The sequence below is a fragment of the Egretta garzetta genome, unplaced genomic scaffold, assembly GCF_000687185.1.
Source record: "Egretta garzetta isolate BGI_Z169 unplaced genomic scaffold, ASM68718v1 scaffold287, whole genome shotgun sequence".
Classification (NCBI taxonomy): Eukaryota; Metazoa; Chordata; class Aves; order Pelecaniformes; family Ardeidae; genus Egretta; species Egretta garzetta.
In genome coordinates, this window is record NW_009260435.1 from 8,316,664 (window position 1) to 8,337,552 (window position 20,889).

Here is a 20,889-nt window from a genome sequence, read left to right on the forward strand (position 1 = left end):
CCCCAGAGTCAGGGCCCTTTCTGCTCCTCACCCCACCCCACCAGCAAGCAGGCTGGGGGGCACAAGAAGCTGGGAGGGGGTACAGCCAGGACCAGCTGACCCCAACTGACTTGAGGGGTATTCCATGCCATATGATGTCATGCTCAGCTGGGGGAAGAAGAAGGAAGGGGGGACATTCAGAGTGATTGCATTTGTCTTCCCGAGTAACCATTACACATGACGGAGCCCTGCTTTCCTGGAGACAGCTGAGCACCTGCCTGCCCATGGGACATAGGGAATGAATTCCTTGTTTTGCTTGCGTGTGCGGCTTTTGCTTTACCTATTAAACTGTCTTTATCTCAGCCCATAAGTTTTTTCACTTTTACTCTTTTGATTCTCTCCCCCATCCCAGCGGGGGGAAGGGTGAGCGAGTGGCTGCATGGTGCTTAGTTGCTGGCTGGGGTTAAACCACAGCAATGATGATGGTTCATCTCAGTTCAACTGCTGTTACTACATGTACAGAAAAGTAATGCTGGTATTTACAACAAGTTTCAGCTTATGTGCTAAAGTGAATAAACACAGAAGAATGGAGCAAAAAATGAAGAGAGTAAAGTCCTAATAACATGACTGCTGGAAATCACGACTGATCATTCTGTAGCCTTACTTGGAATACCATTCTCCAAGACTGTATTTGTCCAAGGTCATTGGGAAGGAATATCGTTCACCTATACAGTGTGGGAGTGTTAAGTTTTGGAATACCATATTACAGGCAACACAGAGTTCCAGAATGGTGAACAAATAGTTGAACTTTGGAAGGAACTGGAACAAATATGTTCTTGTTTATGGAGAGATGGGCAGCACCTAGATACAATGCAATCTAGATAGTATCAATTTAGATACAAATGTGAAGAAGGAAAAATAGATTTAAGCTTTCTCAGTCCAGGGGCAGAAGTATGGAGCACTTGTGGGACTGAGGAAAATGATACGCTTAGGCATTGCTTGCCCTGGTGTGAAATAACAGGTGCATAGGAAAATCTTCACTAGCTACACTCTGAAGATGAGTGATCACGATCCAGCAATACCTACTGCAAGTTTAGTCTCACAACTTTGCTCTTGCTTCTCTTGGGAGACTGATACACTGTTGTTATTTGCAGTGCACAGTAATATTTTTATTGTCTTCCTCAGAACATGCTTGGCCTTTTTGATTCAAAGCTTTATTTTTTATCACTTTCTTGAATATTTTGATCAGCATTCATGTAAGCCAAGTATATAATAAAACTGGGGGGTTTATTATTTCTTACATAACAGGCCTTCCTATGTTTCTCATTTAGGACATTATCTTCAGAGCTGTTATTAGATACAGTTTTCAATCAGTCTCTTCTGTCAGTAGATATCTAGAGTTAAACACCATTTATTCTGCAATAGCATGGATGGAATTACTACGCAATTTAGCATTATTTCTAAAAGAAAATTAAATTATAAGAATGACAGTGAATAAGAAAATCAGGTATACTAGCAAAAAAGAATAAACCGCATGGGAAAAACAACACAAAGCGAGGTGTGACCCAGGAATATTCATTTTCATATATAGAATAGCTAAAAAGAAAGGTATTCAAATAACTAAGTAACTTACTCTAGCATAGATTTTTTAATAGATTATACCAGTTACAAGGAACACTGCCACAGACATTTGTGTCTGAATTTTTAGTATTTGTTTTATCAATGCCAGTTATGACTAAGCTGATGTATTGTAGTCATATGACATTTTGGGGGAGATGGCCATGAAGTACAACTGGCTGAATTTTTTCAGGTGGAAACATTTCCTGTGAGAAATACCCGAGTCTGCCCAAAATTGGTATTAAAAGTAAAATTAACACTCTTGCTTCTTTTCTGTTAAAGGTATAATTTTCATTGTCCTCTGCTCCTTTCATCAACATTATAAATACATAAATGTTACTTCTTTTCACTAGGAAAAGGGGCAAAAGAGACTTTAGAAAGTAGGTTTTGAGGGGAGATAAAAAAACTACTTTTAGAGTTTCTCTGCTCCTAGGTGGAAATATTGAGGTGCAGAAGGAGAGAAATTAAACCACATGTACAAAATAAACCACCCCCAAAAAACCAGAAAAAATCATATGAATATTTGGAATTAAAATGAATAATTTTATTTCATTTAAAAAGTAAAACTTTTTTAATGAGCATATTGCACCTTTGTAATAATTACTCTTATTTTCCTTAAAGAAAATAACTCCTCCCTTAACCTTATTTCTCTAAAAAAGCCCCAAAGACTTTAAAAACAACCCTGTGTATGCTTATACCTTCCAACATACTGTTCCACATATGAGAAGCAACCATCAGATTATTGCAGTATGCCTACATACCACACAGACCTTTACAGAATATGTAACCTCACAGATGTTCACTTCTACATACTTTCTCTTTAATCCACCAGGTCCCTTTTTCTTTTAAAGTTTTCACATACCTTAAGTTGTAGATTGCTGCTAGCACCTTGTTTTCCTGCGCTTCTTTCACGTTCAGGTGCTTGAGGTAGGACTGGAAGGGCCTTAACTCATCAGGTCTCTTAAGCACATTTCTTCTTTCACACACGCAAATAGCCCCAGGTGCTGAATAGGAATGAAATAAAACATAAGTGGAATGAAACTCTCAGCACATATGTCTCCATTCTGTGGACCAGGGATTTTCTGTACAGAATTACAGACTTAATATGGAGAGAACTTACTTCTTAGCTATTTTCTCATCTGTCCATGTCTAAAACTCTTCAGATGTCAAAACAAGGATTTAAAGCCTCTCTGAAAAGCATTAGAATCCAACTCCCAGAATCCTATGTTGTAGGTTAAGCACTGAGCATGGCTGATCTCAAGATTTATGAGGTCCTTTTGGCAATCTGTACTGAATACACATACACAGGGTAACATTACTCAAGTAAAAAACTTCACATTCTTCAGCTGAGCATTGCAAACCAGTAACACTGTGATTGTCATATTTGCATGACCTCTTCTTATTTAGTTGACATGTGGAGTGCTTCAGTGTGACAGTCTTAAAGATAAATCTCTATTTAATCAGTGAGTGGATATAAACTGTAAAAAAAGATGGGCCACAGTCATCCCGATCTCATCATGCTGAAGCCTGGAGAGAATCATCCCAGATGTATTCAAATGTTATCTGAAGTGGGATCTGAAGTCGTTGGGTTTTTTGCAAGAGCTGCACTGCCCAGTTCTTGTTTATCCTGTGCAAGTCAATAGTTCTTTATTTCATAAAGGAGTTCATCTACTTTTGTTGCTTGGCTTTGAGAAGAGTCTTTAGTCTTTAGCAAGGGAGTGTCTTCCTGTTCTCAAGAGCCCGCTGCCAAAGGAAACACTGACAAGAACATCAAGGCTCCAGAGGAACTGCTTTTGCATTTGTACGTGTTTTGAACAAACAAGATTATGTAGAGTAAGAGTTTGCAAGTTTTTAAGGTAAGTTTATTTCTAAATGAATGAACTAAATGAACACAACAGAATAGAAAGTTTAAATGCAATATTTATTGCAATTTATCCTTTTCAAGTCCTACATACAGGATGTATTAAAAGCATACAATGTAACTGCATTATTTATACAGCATATATGAAAAATGTATCCCAAAATACTTTCCAGAGTATCTGGAATAAATTGCAAAAGAATACTTATCATGGTACAAATGTAGTCATACAATTGACTTAGATTTAATGCACTTTCTGGGACCTATCTATATGGTTTTTATTGATGTTTACAGAAATTTTACTAGTTTCTAATGTTACAGAACTAATTAACCCAATCTCAGATTGACAAAATTTATACTGAATTGTTACAGTCTTTTCAGCCAGATTTATTATTATCTATGCTAATTTACATAGCTGCTGATTTGACTGGAAAGCTCTACATTTTCATGTAACTCAATTATGTAAATACTGTTCCTCTCTTTCACAGTCACCAAATGTAGACCAGTAGTCCAATCAAATGATGGTCATCCAGCTCATTGCATGTCAAAATGCTCTTAAAATATAGCATAGACTTCAATCCTTATTTGGTTTAGAAAAAAAATAAATTCATCAAATAGTCAAGACTAAATCCACACAGAAAACTTTTACAGGAAAAATTCAATGCCTTGCTGCAGTCTTGGAAGTCTTGAACAAATGATCATCATTTTGCAAGTCAGAGTTAAAATAGCTTGCAGTATTTTCAGAGGAGATCCTCAGAACTATACATAAAAAGTAGAAGGAACTTCCTTTCGAAATCCGTGTTAAAACAGCATTTTGATACTTCATCCTGCCCTCTCCTAACATTCACTGAGCACCTCACAGTCATCAGGTTCTGTTTTCTGAATTGTGGCCAAAAGCAGAGGCATAAAGTATTTTTACTTATTTAAACTTGTCAGTTAACATTTTTACAACAACATGCATTTCCTTTTATCTATAAATGCCGCCTTCATCCATTCATCTTAAGTTTTAAGGTAACTTTCACAAACCACGGTTCAGAATTTAAAATCCTGAAATATAGGGGGACTGTTTGGGCACAAAAAAATGCTAAAAGGAATTATGTAATGAACTAAAGCTGCATCCCTAATGGCCATTAATACGGCCAGTTGGTGTTAGTTTTTAGTGTCTTTCTCTTGAGAAACAGATGCTGTCCAGGTATTTGCTGTTACCGGCCACTAGAGGGAGGTATGATTACAGAAGTACAAAGCTTATCCCTGAAATTTGAGGTGGGTCATTACCCCATCATCTTTTGGGTTCATCAACATACACTTCCAATTTAAATGTTTTCTCATTTACAGTTTCACGTCATGGTCTTAGTTCATAACCATTATTCATTTAGTTTTTGATCAAATTAACTGTTATTTGGAAACTTTGGTCAGCAAATTCAGTCTCCCAAATTCACTCAGGCATCAAAACTTCATTCAATCAAAAATACCCTACACACAGTGAAGACTAGAGCTTCTCAGTGTGTCAGCTGTTTCCATGTCTTTGGTATTCAGGTACAAGACAATTCCTCTGCTTTGCATAGTGAGAGGGTGCTTTGTCTGAGGACTGTTTTCATAGGGAGCAGACTTCAAGCCTTTTCCCACTCTAGAGGTTTTGCACTTCGTCTCTGGGAGAAGCTATTTAAGCAAATGTGTGGTATTATGCCTGTTTACTAATGTGACAGCTGGAGGGCTTTCTTTGCCCTTTTGATATCTCTGAGATCTCTTGCACGCCCTCATCACATGCAAAGTAAACAGAGTCTCCTTTTGGAGCTATTAAAACTAATGATGTATTTTTTAATTATTCTTTTTAAAAGAAAGGTTGAGCAGCTGTTAATGTTTGCAACTTCTATACCAGTGAAGATTACAGGCTTCCTTCACACAGTAGATAATTTACCTTTTTGTTAATGGCTTTGATTGCAATTATTTCTTGAATTTTGTGCCTAATACAGTCCATAATAGTGTGTTTGACTTTTTAGAAAGAATGACCATTTTAAGTTCTCAGGAGTTAAACAGGTTGCGAGGAAAAAAAAAAAATCTTTTGTGCAAACAGAGGATGATCTGAGCACAAAAGCTGGAAAAGCTTCAGCTTTTTATTTTTTTCTGTATATGCTTTGATTATATCAAGCAATTCATGTTCCAAAACAGGCTTCTTCAGCAGTTAAAGAGCACAGCTACAGAATAAACAAAGTTCTCTAACAAATTCAGAAACGCATGAAATAACGCAGGAATAAGATTTGGATTATGAGGTCAATATTATTATTTTAAATACAACTCTACTGAGTATACTTACTTTGAACAGACAGTACTGAATTTAAGAACTTGCATTAGACTGGAGATAAAAGCAATCACTTTGTAAAGCCCTGTGGCAAGGCGAGAACCTCCTGGGATTGACATTCAATGCAAGAACAATATTAATCATACAAAATGCAAGTTGTTTGTTTTCTATAGCAGTTACAGTAAGAAGAAAAAATACCCTTCGTTCATGTTAGTAGAATGACAAGAAAATATTCATAATTCATTTTAGTTCATCAAGACTGGGAGATCAAAACAAGATGTAAAAAAATACCCTATATATATATATTTAAATAAGTGCTTTGGGAAAAACAAAACAAGAAAAAAAGAAAAAAAAAAAGAAAAAAGAGCACTCAGAAATCTAAACCCTGATTCAGGATTGCTATTTGCTGTAGGAATTGCAGGGACTGCTGCAGGTTGCTGTAGGCAAAACCGAAAATTCTTTCCTCTAACGGAAAAGTAAATTTAAAAAGTGACAAGGATTTTCCTACACAATTACTATTGAATGTATCACCAACAGTCACATTATCCCATGACTGAGGAAGGGCAAGCCAGTGCCTCAGTCCAACAAAGCAAAATCCATTATAATCAGCTCTGTCGCTTACTGTTTTAAGCAACAATCACGACATTCATCTGCATGCATTGAGGGAATTGTTTGAAAGAGCCCAGTTGCATCTCTCCTTCCCAGCAAGAGCACTGGTTACAAGTGAACTTCTTCCAGGTGAACAGAGCCCTCAAATATACCAGTTTTCTATGACAGGCGTGAACAACCCTCACACTTTGTACACAGACAAAGGGGGAGCTTTCAGACTAATGCCCTCTGCCAGCATAGTTTCAGATACTGCTTCTAGTAGTATTGATAAGAAAATATATTAAGAGCTTCATTGCACAAACAGTATTACAACACAATTGAAGAAAAAAAACCTGTACAGCTATACAACTCCTTCCTTACAGGCATTTGAAATGACATATTGCACTAGACAGCTTCTAAAGAAGCAATATTGACTGCTGTTTCACTCGCCCTGCTTCTTCCATATCCCCCTTACAGTTAATGTCAGTAGTAACTTCAGATACGAAGTTACCAAAAAGCTGCTTTCAGGATAAATTTAGCAAGACTCCATGCTGCTGTTCTTCTCTATGACTTGATAAAAATTTATCTAATCAAGCTGCAAAGGCGCAAGATATTTGCTTGTATTTGGAAAGCATGTTGACTTGAATGCTCAAGATGTACTGTTCTTTGTGTTAAATTCCAACACTCTCTTGAATGGGGTGTATGTCCTCACCGGCCTTGCACTTTCAGGAGATCTTCTGTTCTCAGTACTTGTACTGTTAAGGAGACAAGAAAAAGCTTACAAAGTTAATGTCAGAGTATCAGACAGCTGGGCTGGAAATGCCATGGCAATGAACTTGTGCCTTGTTACCGATATTGACAGGCTAAAATTAAACTATTAATTGTATTTGACATGTTCTATATTTCTTTTCTATACTGCCACAATGAATATTTGATAAAAACCGTGGCAGATATTGACAAGTTTACATGCAGGCATCTGCTGGAGCTCATATTGGAACGTCCAGCAATACAGCTGCTAGGACTGAGGATCCTGCAACAATAAAGACAGCAATATTACATTTAAGAACACAACTAATTGTGCAGAGTAATTCCATAAAATCTAAACTGTATAGAGGGTAAATTTTGGCATAGAGATAAATCTCAAAAATAGGAAAAATACCAGATAACTAGGGGCTGTGGTTACATACAGAGAAGCCCCAGAGAGGACAACAAAGATAGCTTCCTGTTGGCACTCTGAGTGAAAACCACCATTTTTTATGTTTCAAAAGTCATGCCATTAAAATGTGCTCTAGGCTGAACACTGAAATGAGTGTATTTTTAAATTGGGAAGGAAATTTTAGTATGTATTGCAGCTTGCTGATTTCATATGCTAATTTACGTGCCTCAAATGTAATTATTCAATTTGCAGGGTAGTTAAGATGAACAAGTTTATTTGTTGGTCATAAAAGTAATGTGCAATGGGGCCCTTCTTACCTTCCTATTTTGGTTTCTGTTTTGCCCTTCCCTGTGGTGACGTGGGGGGAAGATTCAAGCGCAAGCCTTGCTCCCAGGGGTCAGTGCCACCCTGTTGCAGTGTTCAGGGCAGAGAAAGGGGATGCACTATACCTGGATCTTCACAAAGCCAGGTTACAGAGCCACTGGCCAAGGCAGATCAGAGACAACCATTCCAGTGCAGGAGTGCTAATGTTGCTGTGCTGTTTACTTGGCAATCTTCCACAGAGGGCTAGGGTGTCTCCAGAAGTTGCTGCAGCCCTAAACTGTTACTGTCAGTGTTACCTGCCCTTTAAAATGGTCCTGGACACATCTCCCGGAATGCAAAGAATAAAGCATGCATGAAGCCAACATTAACAAGCCTCAGGGCAGAGCTATCCATTGTCTTCTGCTGCACTGCCAGCGGGCACATTTCATCAATATTTCCCGTATTTCACAAAGTCAGATCTCTTGTTTTCTAACTTTACTCCCTGCTTAAATCATGTTGCTGTAAATAAGTACTCCCCAAAGGTTTGCAATATGTTTGCATCTTTTAAAAAAAAAAAAAAAATCCTACTCCATAAGTCATTGAAGTACACTACATGTAGTAGATGTGCTCTTTTAAACTTAGGAAAAATTTGCAAAACTCCACAATCCACTCCAGCAGTTTATTAGCACAATGGTTTACTAATACAGCACCAATAAGTGACATTATGAAGAAGTTTCCTGTGAACAAGCAGAAAAAGTAAATACCTGTATGGAAGATCACATCCTACACCAGTATCTCTGGTTTCTATATTGGTCTTTGGTTGGTTTTCCATTAAGTAGTCCAATTTATCTTGTAATTCTTTATTCTGGAAAACAGTAATTTTCACCAGAAGTTTCTCTTATTTAAATTATGTTAATTAAACAAGGAAATAAAATTGCATATTGGCTTCTCTCCACAAGAAATAATGTAAAAGTATTTATTAAGAAAATAAAGGAATCCTTACTTCTGGGAAAAAGAAATTAAGTAAAGCCAACAGCTTTATTCAGAAGCTTCTGTTTTAAGTAATTGCAATACTGTTACAAAATTGTATGCCAAGAAACTTAGCATGAATATTGAGACTTTGTATTACATACATTCATGATGTGACTGCTGCCTGGTTTGATTTCCATACTGAAGAACAGCAAATACATATAGTAAATATGCATCCAGATAACATCAGGTGACATTGGTTCAAATTTATTTGGTTTCATAAAACAATCACAATAATATAAATTTAAAAGGTAATGCCTTACCTCACATTCTAAGAAAGAGATTTTTTCTAAAAGCTGTATTATAAATAATTCCTTTTCTTTTACTTTTTTCCTTAGCATTTCAATCTATGAAGAAAAATAAAACAAAGATATTTAATCTAATGGGGATGGGAAAAGGAGGAAAAAGACCTAGAGGCTACAGGAAGAAAACATGTTTAATTTTATTGTTCAGCAGCAATCAAGTACGTACACATATTCACAAAATGCTTTAATCCACGGATTAGCTATCATCCCATACAATTAGGATCATTTATATAAAGATGATACATATGTACTAACATGGCTTTTAAGTATTTGTGTTTTTCTGGAAAGAGAACGGAAATTCAAACATCGTCATGTAACAAAGCAAACTAGGGAAAACTCCATCTTTGATTCAAAGGCCTTTGCTCTAATCAATCTTAACTACACCCCAAAATACGTTCCATATTTGCTAGTTTCTTGAAGGTCTTATTTGTTCAGTTATTTCCTGGCATACCAGACTCCTTGGAAAAAAGTGCATTTTCATTTTATACCTAGGGAATGGAAAGAAGTTTTTTACAAATGTTCATTAAAATTAAAGTTAGCTGCACCAGAAGTATTGCATCTTAATACTGTTCATTATGGAACAGAAGACAATCTTTCTTATATTCTGGGATTTCTGCTCGTCACAGAGCCCTACAAGAACTTTTGCATTAAATCTTTCCCTGCTGCCAGCACAAGCCGTTATGACCCAGATTTCATACCAGCCCCTTGCTGCAGGCCCAAAGTTGTTGTGATTGTGTGGAATTGGAAATGGGTTTCTAAAGCTCCTAAAGCCAGTTTTCCTTTTCTACTCTTCTGAAGCCTTTGCTTAAAGCAAGATTTGCCGTGTGAGGTTCGTACGCTTATCAGCAATAGCCTAAGAGACCTGTTGACTGGCACAGAGGTCAGTTCCTTCCAGTTTACCGCATTTAGGACACAATAGCATCTTGTGCAAACAAACTGGATTTTCTCCTCGGACCAAAGGAAAAGTCACTTGTTATTCTCTCTCAACCGCTGCTGACTACACCTACTAAAATAGCGACTAATAAGAGCAGCAAACCAAAACAATACCTAAATAACAACTTCAGTTGTTGCTGCTTCCCCAGAAGGCAGTTCAGGTGTAGACACACACCACTTAACAAGCACAGAAGACAAAGTGCTTCCTATCTCTAGTTACAGGTGACTTCAGATGCAGAAAGCAGTGTTAAAAATATTTCTAAGGAGAATCGTCAGAAGTGCACTGAAAGATCAGGTTGAGGGAGAAAAGAGATTCTGCATCATGTTTGCATGCAGGTAGGAACTGGGAGAAGATTGATTTCCCACTGTGCTCTGTGCTCATGCAAGTCTTGTCCTACAGCAACAGCAATGAAAGCTGGTAGCAGTGGATACTCTTTTTGCTCTCACAAATGTACAAATAGATTTAGTGTAAGTTAAACTTTTATTTGTTTATGCTTCACATTGGCTACAGAGACACAAAATCCCTAAGCATGCTTTTGAGTTATTTTGTGTGTGTGTGAGAATCCTCTAAGGACTGGCAGACTGAACCATATACAACAGCACTCCCTGCCTCATTTTAACATGTTTACATAGCACCAGTCAGAACCCATTAAATCAATCTACTTTGTCCCTCTGAAAAATTATGTCAGAATTTTAAAATACGCCTTCTCTCCTACAGTATGAAGAAAAGACAACGTGGTACTATATCATCACATGCACAAAGTCTTAGTCCAGCAGTAAAACAGAATGGAATGATTAGACCATGCAGATTACAGATACGATAAGGCTATGAATCTGGCAACTTACATAAAGCCTTTTGGTGTATCTTTAGAACATTATGAACTCAGAGACACAGCCACACAGAGCAATACATTCCAGGAGAAATAAATTCAGCAGTGGCTAAAATGAGAGAGACTGTTTCGGCACCAGGAAAAAGGTCCTGCAGTCCCTGCTCCCCAGATGCAGCAGAGCTACCCTTTGAGGCTGCTGCAGAGGGAAAGGAGGGCCAGAATGTAGCAGGGCACCCGTGTTGCTTCATACAGGCAGGCTGCACCCCCAGACACGTGGCCAGCTAGTTGTCTCAGCAGCTACTACAGTCCAAAGGCTGAAACAACTTTGAAAGTTATGACACACCTTTAACCTACCCCCAGGCCTGACATAGATGACACATCCCACCACAGCAGTTTACTACAAAAAGGTTTATTTACTGAGTAAGGACCTGAGTACACATCATCTTATGCAATTAGCACCAGAAGTGAGCGAACATGATTTGATTAACCCTTGAGGGGATATATCACAGGAAACCAGGAAAAACAGGAATAACTTTAGGGGTTTATATTAATATATTACTATATTAAATAAAATGCAGTCTTAATACATTTAAATGAGTCACATTGCATAAAATAAAAGTGATGGTTTCCTTTGAGAGAGGAATGTAACAAGAACACTGGGTCATAATGCTGATATTGGGTAAAAGCACTTCAAAAATAAAATTCATGCCTTGCTACCTAATGCCATTTTGGTTTTTCCATAAAAATGTTACTTATGGCAAACTAAAATAAGATGGTAATACTTCCAGCACCATAAATCTGTATTGCACAAACCCAAGTCTTGAGAGCACCTTTGTTTCAAGGACTTGCATAAAGCAAGAGAAGAACTAGCAGGTGACAGAGCAGTCTTTGACTTTTGGATGAATATAAGGTAAGGAGAATGACAGGAGAAGCAAGATAGGTCAAACACAATACTGAACTGAGGGCCCAAGTGGTGGCCGGAATTGTCTAGAGTCAGAAACAAATCAGTGCGAGCCAAAGACTCTCAACTTCCACAGACTGACTCTTGGATCCGAGTCACTTCTGGACTGACTCAAGGACAAAATTATTACCAAGATGTTCCTACATTTTCTTTGTTTAATGCCCAAGGTTATATATTATAATCTACCTCATCCTTGCTGTGTCTGCAGACTTTAGCATTTCAGCTCACCATCAACTCAGCAACTTGCTCCCAAATCTGGCTTTTGCACAGCTACCCTCTCAAATTTCTCCATCATTTTCTACAAGCACTATTCAGTACATCCTTCAGCCTCCCCTCTTCCAGCCTTCTAAGCACCCAGACAGACTTTCCCTAGCACTTACCTCTTGACCTGACTTGAATTGTTAGACTGACTAGCTGTTCTTTTCCCTCCACGTTTCTATCAGTATTTTTACAACCTTCATGTCCACATTAAGCAGTCAAACAAAACTGGCAACCTACTTAGCAATATCATTAATGACCCAATTAATGACTCACTCATTCTTTTCAAAACAATTCAGCTAACAGTAAAAATGTGAATTTACCAACCCTGGGCCACACCATCACCCCTTTTTCCTATCACTTCATTCTTTCTTACCTCCTCCACCCCACTGTATTCATTGTTCCTGCTTTCCCTTGTCCTGTTGGGAGACATCTGACTATTCCAAAACTGGGAAGGGAAGTGCTACAAGGCCCAAGGTACACTTTGCAATTTATCTGGTCTGCCAGCAACTAAGGGGCATCATGTGCTCTTAAGCCATCCCAGGGATTGGGGAGCAGAGCACATTCTCCCCAGTGCTGTAAAAGCTAGGAGAGATGAACTCCCTGGCTCACTCAGTACACGCATGCTGCTCAGGAGCGCTGGGTCTAGCAACAGGCCAACACAGCGGGGTGCATGTGAACTCAGTCCTTCAGCCACCAATCCCCGGCATTGGGTTGTTGGGCACAGGAAGAGCAGTGCTTACGCCAGTAAAGGACTTTTCAGCTTCCCATGCTCTGCCAGGTGCACAAGAAGCTGGGAGGGGACACAGCCAAGACAGCTGACCCCAACTGGCCACAGGGCTATTCCATACCATGTGATGTCATGCTCAGTATATAAACTGAGGGGAGTTGGTCGGGGGGCAGTGACCACTGCTTGGGAACTGGCTAGGCATTGATCAGCAGGTGGTGAGCAATTGCACTGTGCATCACTTGTTTTGTATATTCTTTTATCAACATTATTATTTTCCCTTCCTTTTCTGTCCTGCTAAACTGTCTTCATCTCAACCCACAAATTTCACTTTTTTCCTCCCAATTCTCTCCCCCATCCCACTGGGGAGGGGAGGAATAAATTAACGGCTGTGTAGTGTTTAGCTGACTGCTAAACATATACCCAAACCACATACTCAAACCACACAACACATACCCACTGCAATTTCTAATGATCTGAATCAGCACGTAAGGCCCCACATACAATGTGAATCATCCTGAATTTATCCACTAGCTCAGGATTAGTATGGACACAGCACTTCTTTTCAAGCTCTCTCCTCCTCGATTCACTCCTGTTGCTGTTACCACCTCTATGCTTTTGCCTCCTTCTGAAACCTTGAGGTTATTTCTCTCAAACTCCCTAAGCCTCCAGATTGTCACTTTATCTTGCAGCAGCTCCCAGAAAATTCAGTTGTTCTTGTCCATCCCGTCAATGAAGATCCATTTCTTTCTCACTACTGCACCTTAAAGAGTCTCCAATACATCTCCTCAAGTACTAAACAAAATTGTCATGCTACTTGAATGGACTGTCTAAATACTTTCTAGGAAGGGCTGCCCTTCTGAATTTCTCTTGCTCCACCAAGCGACTAAACTTCTCTTAGTAAAATGGAAAACTAGATGTATTAGTCAACAGCATTAAATTGATCTCATGGATAGCACATCTAAGAAGAACAGTCAAGAGGAGAATCACAACACCGAAAAGAGAGTCTCTAAAGAAACGCTGGAGATGTGAACAGTGATATTAGAAGGAAAGTCAAGAGAATTATGAAGTAATTAAAGCAGGAAAAAGCATCTTAAGAGAGAACTAAAGTTGTGTCCAATTGTAGAGCCTTTATAAAGAAAGTCTGAAGTAGCAAACTTTATTTTATCCTGTGTACTCAGACACAGTTCTGGAGGCCTGAAATATATAGTGATCTATCAGATTATAACAGATCCAGCTGTTAGGTAAACTCAGTCAACATTACCACTTGATATTATCATCCATTAATTTAAAATATTTATCAGAACATGACAGTGTTAATATATTTAAGTATATATTATTCAAGTATCATGTATTTTACTTATTAATCTACCATTAATGGATTGGGCATCTGTAACACTGATACAGAGACATGAACAAACTGGTCATAAATATGACTAAACACACAACAAACTCATACTATATGATACAAAACAAGACAGACAAGACATTGCAACATCAGCCTGAACAAGAGGCAATTGCTGTACAAGGAGAACAAGATTTTACTCAGTCCAGTGGACCTTAAGTGGTATTTATCAGAGGCTAGACAAGTGTTGAAATTTTTTCAGGCAACATAATACAGTAAATAGGAATGAGCACCTTTGCCTTTTAATCCTCCTTAAATCACTTGAGCAACCCCTCAATACTTTTTCTATTTTAAAACTCATATTGTATTTAAAGGAAGAGTAACAACTGATTCATTTAAGTTAATACACCAACTTAGAGACCTTCCTAAACTAACAAGCTGCATGAACACATTACACCAGTCTTTGATGCACATCTATTGCTAAAGCAGGCCCACAGGGCCTAGATGTCCTAATGAGTTATAAACATTGGCACATCGTCTAACAGTTCAACCCACCTTATTAAGAGCTACCTTAGCAATGTGCAGGTTTTCTAATTAATGACTTGGCCAGGCAATTCCCAGCTGAAAGAGCTGATGCTATGCATGTATAAACACTCTCACCAAACACCAGCAGTGACTCTACTTCTGCCAATAGATAAGCAATACACTGCATTGCTCAAGTCCACTGAGGCATGCCAAACACTTTAATTGGGGGTTGGTGAGTTATTTATGTTCTGCCATTTATCTTCTTCCTCCAAGCTTCCAAGGTCGATTTCTCTTTCTACATTTGTTGTTGTGTGTTTTGTTGTTGTTTTGTTTTTACTGTAGGTACTATGCAATGCGGATTTTGGTTAGTAAAAATTTGGCATCTTTCTGTGGCTGGTAATTCCATCTTCTCATCTTCTATGCTTCTGCATGGCTTCTTTTACTTGACCTAAAATTGAAACTGTACTTCCATATTAAAACCGGGATATTTTGCTATATATCTGGAGTTGGAGTATCTTGATACTGAAGTTTTCAGCTAGTTATTGAGTCTTTGGTGGGAAAATTTCTTCTTTATTCCCCACTTGTGCAATACAAAGTATCTTCTGTATCTGGGATATCATCTGCTCATTAGCACTTTGTCCTTTCATGCAAGTATCTTCCATAACAGGACAGGATACAGCTTCTCCCTGGTGTTTGGTCACCATTTATTATCCAACGAATCTGAGACTAAAGGTGGAGAACAGCTCATGGGCCATGACCTAGAGACAGTTCAATTCAGTAGTTAGGGGAATTTCAGGTGAAATCTGAGTTCTGTAGGTAATTTCTTGGCATGGAATCAAATAGCCTTTTCTCTTTTCAGTCCCCTTCAGAACAGCTCCCTATATCTGCATCAACTCACTTGCCTTGCTTACAAAATGTAAATGCTTCCTTCCCTCTCCTGCTTCTCAACAATGAAACAATATTACGTATAAAATAAGCTTATTGTGCCATGAAACTGCAATCCATTTCAATGTCAATTGCACAAATCGCAAAACTAAAGCTCTCTTGAATCTCTCCATGTTTGAAATTGAGATCAAGCCAGGAAATACCTTCGGTTGCTGATTTAAAATCAATGGGCTTTATTTGATTTGAAGACTTTCAGCTTTATCTTACACTTAACTCTCCTAGACTGGCAAAGACAGGATAAACTGATTGACCATATCAAATAGATAATGCAAAAGACAAGCTTTCACCCCTCTCACAGAACAAAAGCAATTTCAACCCAGAAAGGAACAATGTGGTAGCAGCTCCCCATACCCTCCAATAGTGCCTCTGTGCCTGCATCTGCCTGCCCAATTCCATTTCTGCACTGGAAACTCCATAGTGGAGGGCCCTGAAGTTTGTATGCTTCCACCTTTCATGCTGTGAGTCTTCCTGCAAATTCTTCCTCTGATTGAACTGGCTTCTTCCTGGATTATCTTTGAAAGTCTCTCTGCCCAGCCATACTTTAAGATGGCTACAAAGGCAAGGGCTAAAAAAAAAAAAAACCAAAAACCCCCCAAAACAGTCTACCATTAATGTTCACTGATTTCACTGGTGTTCTAATGGGCTGCAATCTTGGCTCTCACAGCAGAGAATCCCTATGAGGCTGAAAAATGGGTGTGCATGGGATCGAACACACAGAGATGTTAAAGGTCACCAACTCCAGAAAACTTCCATTTTATTTCTTCCATTTATTTTCTTCTGAAAGTTATTTTCCATGCTCCTATTTAAATTATGACTGGTTTGGCTAGGTCAAGTTGAAAAAGGTTTTATTAATGCCCAAGATGGAAGGATTTATTTTCAGAGAAAAAAAATTAGAGATAAATGGTTTCTTTGCTAAGGAGTATAAGAGCACTGCACTGTGATTATCCTTCTCTGCCTGGGCTCAATTCCACAGGTCACGTATCTACTGCATTCATTACCAACAAGATGAGTCCTGTGAAAAGAAAGGCTTTTATACACTTTTCCTCCATAGCCTCTTACATTTGGTGCTTCTCTGCCAGCATCCCCTTTCATGCATGCCTAGATTAGGACTGGCCACAGCCTCCTAACACATTTCTAAATGCCATCAAAACAGCATTGGAGGTGTTAGACCTGCCTACTGCATCACAACACTCCACTATAAAGCTTCTCTTCCACTTCTCCTGACTGTTTGCTGTTCTTTTACAGAATGCCTTCAAAAAAAACCTAAAAATCCCTCAAGAGGAATCTGTTTTGTGACTTTTCAGCCAGCAGATTCATCTCAGTACTTGTTCAATTTTGAAAGTTCTCCATGTGAGTTTGAAGCAGCATATCTTGTTTGTTCAGCAGCCCCCTTGAAATGATGTTAATTTCTGTAGCTGCACTTTGTCTAAGTTGGAGATGATAACAGCATAAACCCGTTGTGGTTTACACTGAAGGAATAAACCCCTCATTTATACTTCAGATCTGTGTCCAAATATACCAAGATTAAAACTAAACAAAACTCATCCTGTAGTCAAGCAAGCATAGGCTTAGCCATCATTCTCACCAAGTTCATATAGCAGCTTTGTTTCAGCTTCTAACAAAAGCACTGCTGATAATTGACTATTTACTTTCTTTCCACTCCTGAGTCTCCCAGGTTAGCCTGTTCTCAGTCTATTCTCATGCAACAGAGAAGCTAAGCATTTCAGAAAGTAGGCTTTCTAGCTGCTTTGACCATTTTCTTTCTCAATGATATTATTTAAATGCAAGTTACAGATCATTAGAATGTCCTCATAAACCCTAAAATGGAATGTTATTTTACAGATACCAGCAATAAAAGTATTGCAATAATGAGTGACATGGCAGGTTTTCATGACACTTCTCTAGATATTCCTAGCCATTACATTCTGCATTCAGTTAAATTTAATGTAGAGAGGATGTGCGTTCAAATATACCCTGAAGAACACATTTCTGGGACTTAAATAGTAGCACAATTAGAAAATCCTCCCTATTTACTCTAGAAAGTATGTTTAGTGTTGCTGCTCCCTAGTTTTTAACTTAACTCCAGAACAGACTCTTCAGAGAGCATTCCTTTTCAACAGTCTACCTTTTAAGAAGTATTTTTGTTGCTGATTTCTCAGCTTCTACGGCATAGTTAGTAAGTGTTGCTTATAGTGAGCCTAAAAATACTTTTCTAATATTTACATAGAAAATAGCACAAAATCATGAAAAATGCCACATGTGTGGACAGCTCAGGGCATACACATCTGCAGTGCTTTTTATCTTCCCCCATGGTGGACAGCTACTCTTCTCCATACCACCAAAGCTATTTTTAGGCCTTTAATTAAAAGAGTCTAGTTTAAAATAGTGCGTGCCAACTGTATTGTAGATATTTCCTCAAACACAGTACAAACACAAACCATGGAAAGCACAAAATTTAAAAACAACAACATTAAGTGCCTAATGTATTTGGTACCATCTGACCTGATCAAACCTCTGTTACAGGAGTCTTTAGTTAGTTTACTAAGTGAAAATACAGGTGTGCATGCAGTTCTCAGGGAAACGGAATTAGAAGAAAAACTAATGCACATGAGGACTAAAGGCAAGAGCAAAAATGTATTCCCTGTGGGTACTTGGCAATCAAGGTTTTGTACAGAGATTTACAAATTTAATTTGATTTAATTGATTTTGAAAAGCAGGTGGTTAGACATCAATTAAAAGTAGACATGTTTGGCAGCTAAGTAGTGAGTTGGTCATCTAACATTTTACTTGTTACATAGGATAACCAAAAGATCTAGAAGGACTTTCTGTGTATATGAAGGCACCAGCAGAGATACAAGGAATCAGCCGGCAAAACTCACCCATTAAATCAAATATTTATGAAATAATAATCATTGGCCCAAGCTTTATACATGTTTTTTGCCAAAATACCCCATGCAACTGTATTTGTTATACCAATGCAGCCCACTAGAGGTCAAGTTACATGGGGCAGTTTAAGATATATTTAGAAATAAATGGCAAAGTTTAGGCCACCATCCTTTTACATATTACTAGAATCATCTGGGTTGCCACATGTATCACCAAGTCCTTTAGAATTTTTGGTTAGAACAAAAAAAGCTCATAATATGATGGTTGGCTCACAGAGCTACAAAACAGATTAAATATCTCTACCCATAATCCATTAATTAGATCACAGAATGGCAAGGGTTGGAAGGGACCTCGGGAGATCATCTAGTCCAACCCTCCTGCTAAAGCAGGTTCACCTAGAGCAGGTTGCACAGGACATGATCCAGGCGTGCCTTGAATATCTCCAGAGAAGGAGACTCCACAAGCCACCTGGGCAGCCTGTTCCAATGCTCTGTCACCCTCAAAGTAAAGAAGTTCTTCCTCATATTCAACTGAAACCTCTTATGTTTCAGTTTGTGCCCATTACCCCTTGTCCTGTCACTGAGCACCACTGAGAAGAATCTGGACTGGATTATTAGGCTGGAGAAGTTTTCCTTAATAGAATACCATGGTATAACGAGTGTTAGCCAAGTTTTAGACCACGTGCGATGATGCTTGAAAATAGTGAAAATGGCATACTGAACGAGAAACAAAACCTCAAGACTTTATACCAGTCCTCTATACTGATGGTATGACAAAGAACTTTAAAAACAGATACAGGTAAATATATGTATAAATAAAGGACATATATATATATATATATAATGTATTAAAAAATACCACCTTGATAAAAATGGAAAAATTCCACATCTAATCAGAAATCCTATAATAGCACGTTGTGAATGCAGAAGGAATGCCTTAGGTTAGAATGGTTTCCAAACACTGGATCTTGTGAATGTGTGATGTCCAAATAGAAATAAAAGATATTTCACAAATGCCTATCCTCTGTGCAATAGCAAGGCTCAACGTAATGGTGCTGTCAGTCTGCTTTGTAAAGCTCCAATTTAAACTTAATTTACCTATTTCCCACGTCATTCTTTCATCCAGTTGGAGAAACATAAATGTTTGCAATCACATCCTTCAGACTGCTAAACAGTTTCTTGGCATGTAGGTAGCCTGTATCTTGAAGCAGCTTTCCAGCAGAAAGCCACTTAAAATTTTACAGGAAATTATATCAGCTAAGATGATGTTCCAAGATCAGGGTAAAACAGAGGAGTGGTGGAAAAACTGTGTTCGCACCCCTATTTCTGTGAGGAACAAAAAAAGAAAAAGGCAGTTTTTGGCTTCCACTTCTGTACAGAAGGAGACCCTCAATGACTAGTTTGCATTGTTTCTGCAGTTACCCTCTGAATGCTTCAAATTAAGATGCAAGTTGTATGTTGTATTTCCTGGACTACCATGAATTAGTTCTAGAATTAGTGTCAGCCTAAAGATCACAGTGCATAACCCATAGACACTGGATTAAACTGCTTTCACCTAGTTTTTCTGCTTCACTAGCTCCAGATGCTTAACTCTCTTCCACTGTGTTTGTAACTAAGGTGGCATAAGGAAATTGCACACAGAACAGAGCTCTCTGGATTATGTGTTAAAAGAATCAGTGTTCCCAAAAGACTCAAAATTATTTTACTAGATCTCACCTCTTCAACCATGTGTTTGACTTTCTTCTGTTGGCAGTGGACCATATCATCCAGGTGTTTGATTCGCTCTCTTAGGCTAGCTGCTACCTCCTCCAAATGCTGTGACCTAGCAGAACATGGAATAATTAAGTAAGTGGGGAGCTATGCAGTATAAGCAAAACAAGAATGACCCCCACAATCCCACCATAAATCAAGAAGACTAGGTCAAGAGGTAGGTGAGTCAAATTCCACTGACAGATGTCAGTTTGTCCAAAGTACATTTTAATGGTAGTCTTTTAGTCAAAGTGGCTGTCTCCACCCAAGTTAACTCACCTTTGTCTTGCATGCTGGAGTGCTTACTCAGAGCCTGAAGTGCTGACAATTAAACAATGTGACAAAACTCATCTCCTTAAGATGTCTGGTTTTCCTTGAAGTGAAAGGCATTTAGACAACTAGATCTTTATCATCAGAAAGGCACATTTATCCTTATTACTTATTACCACCTGCAAACTTTTTGGAAATTTATACTAAACAAAAGCCAGGAAGCTGGCATCCTTTTTTAAAGCTGTCCTACTACAGGGAAGCCTTGAGTCAAGTATTTGGCATAGTTGCCAACAGTAGCAGAATGCTAAATGGAGTAGTATTAACTCA

General features: G+C 38.3%; 1 protein-coding gene across 1 annotated transcript in view; it reads right to left on the reverse strand.

Annotated features, from left to right (window-relative positions):
* LOC104130772 (myocardial zonula adherens protein) overlaps positions 1-20,889 on the reverse strand; it is a 55,764-nt gene that overhangs the window by 7,100 nt on the left and 27,775 nt on the right. The window contains exons 10-12 of the mRNA XM_035899539.1: positions 20,260-20,365; positions 9,093-9,176; positions 8,565-8,665 (exon numbers count right to left, since the gene is read on the reverse strand). Of these exons, the coding sequence (XP_035755432.1) occupies positions 8,565-8,665; positions 9,093-9,176; positions 20,260-20,365 (291 nt within the window). The remainder of the gene's footprint in view (positions 1-8,564; positions 8,666-9,092; positions 9,177-20,259; positions 20,366-20,889) is intronic.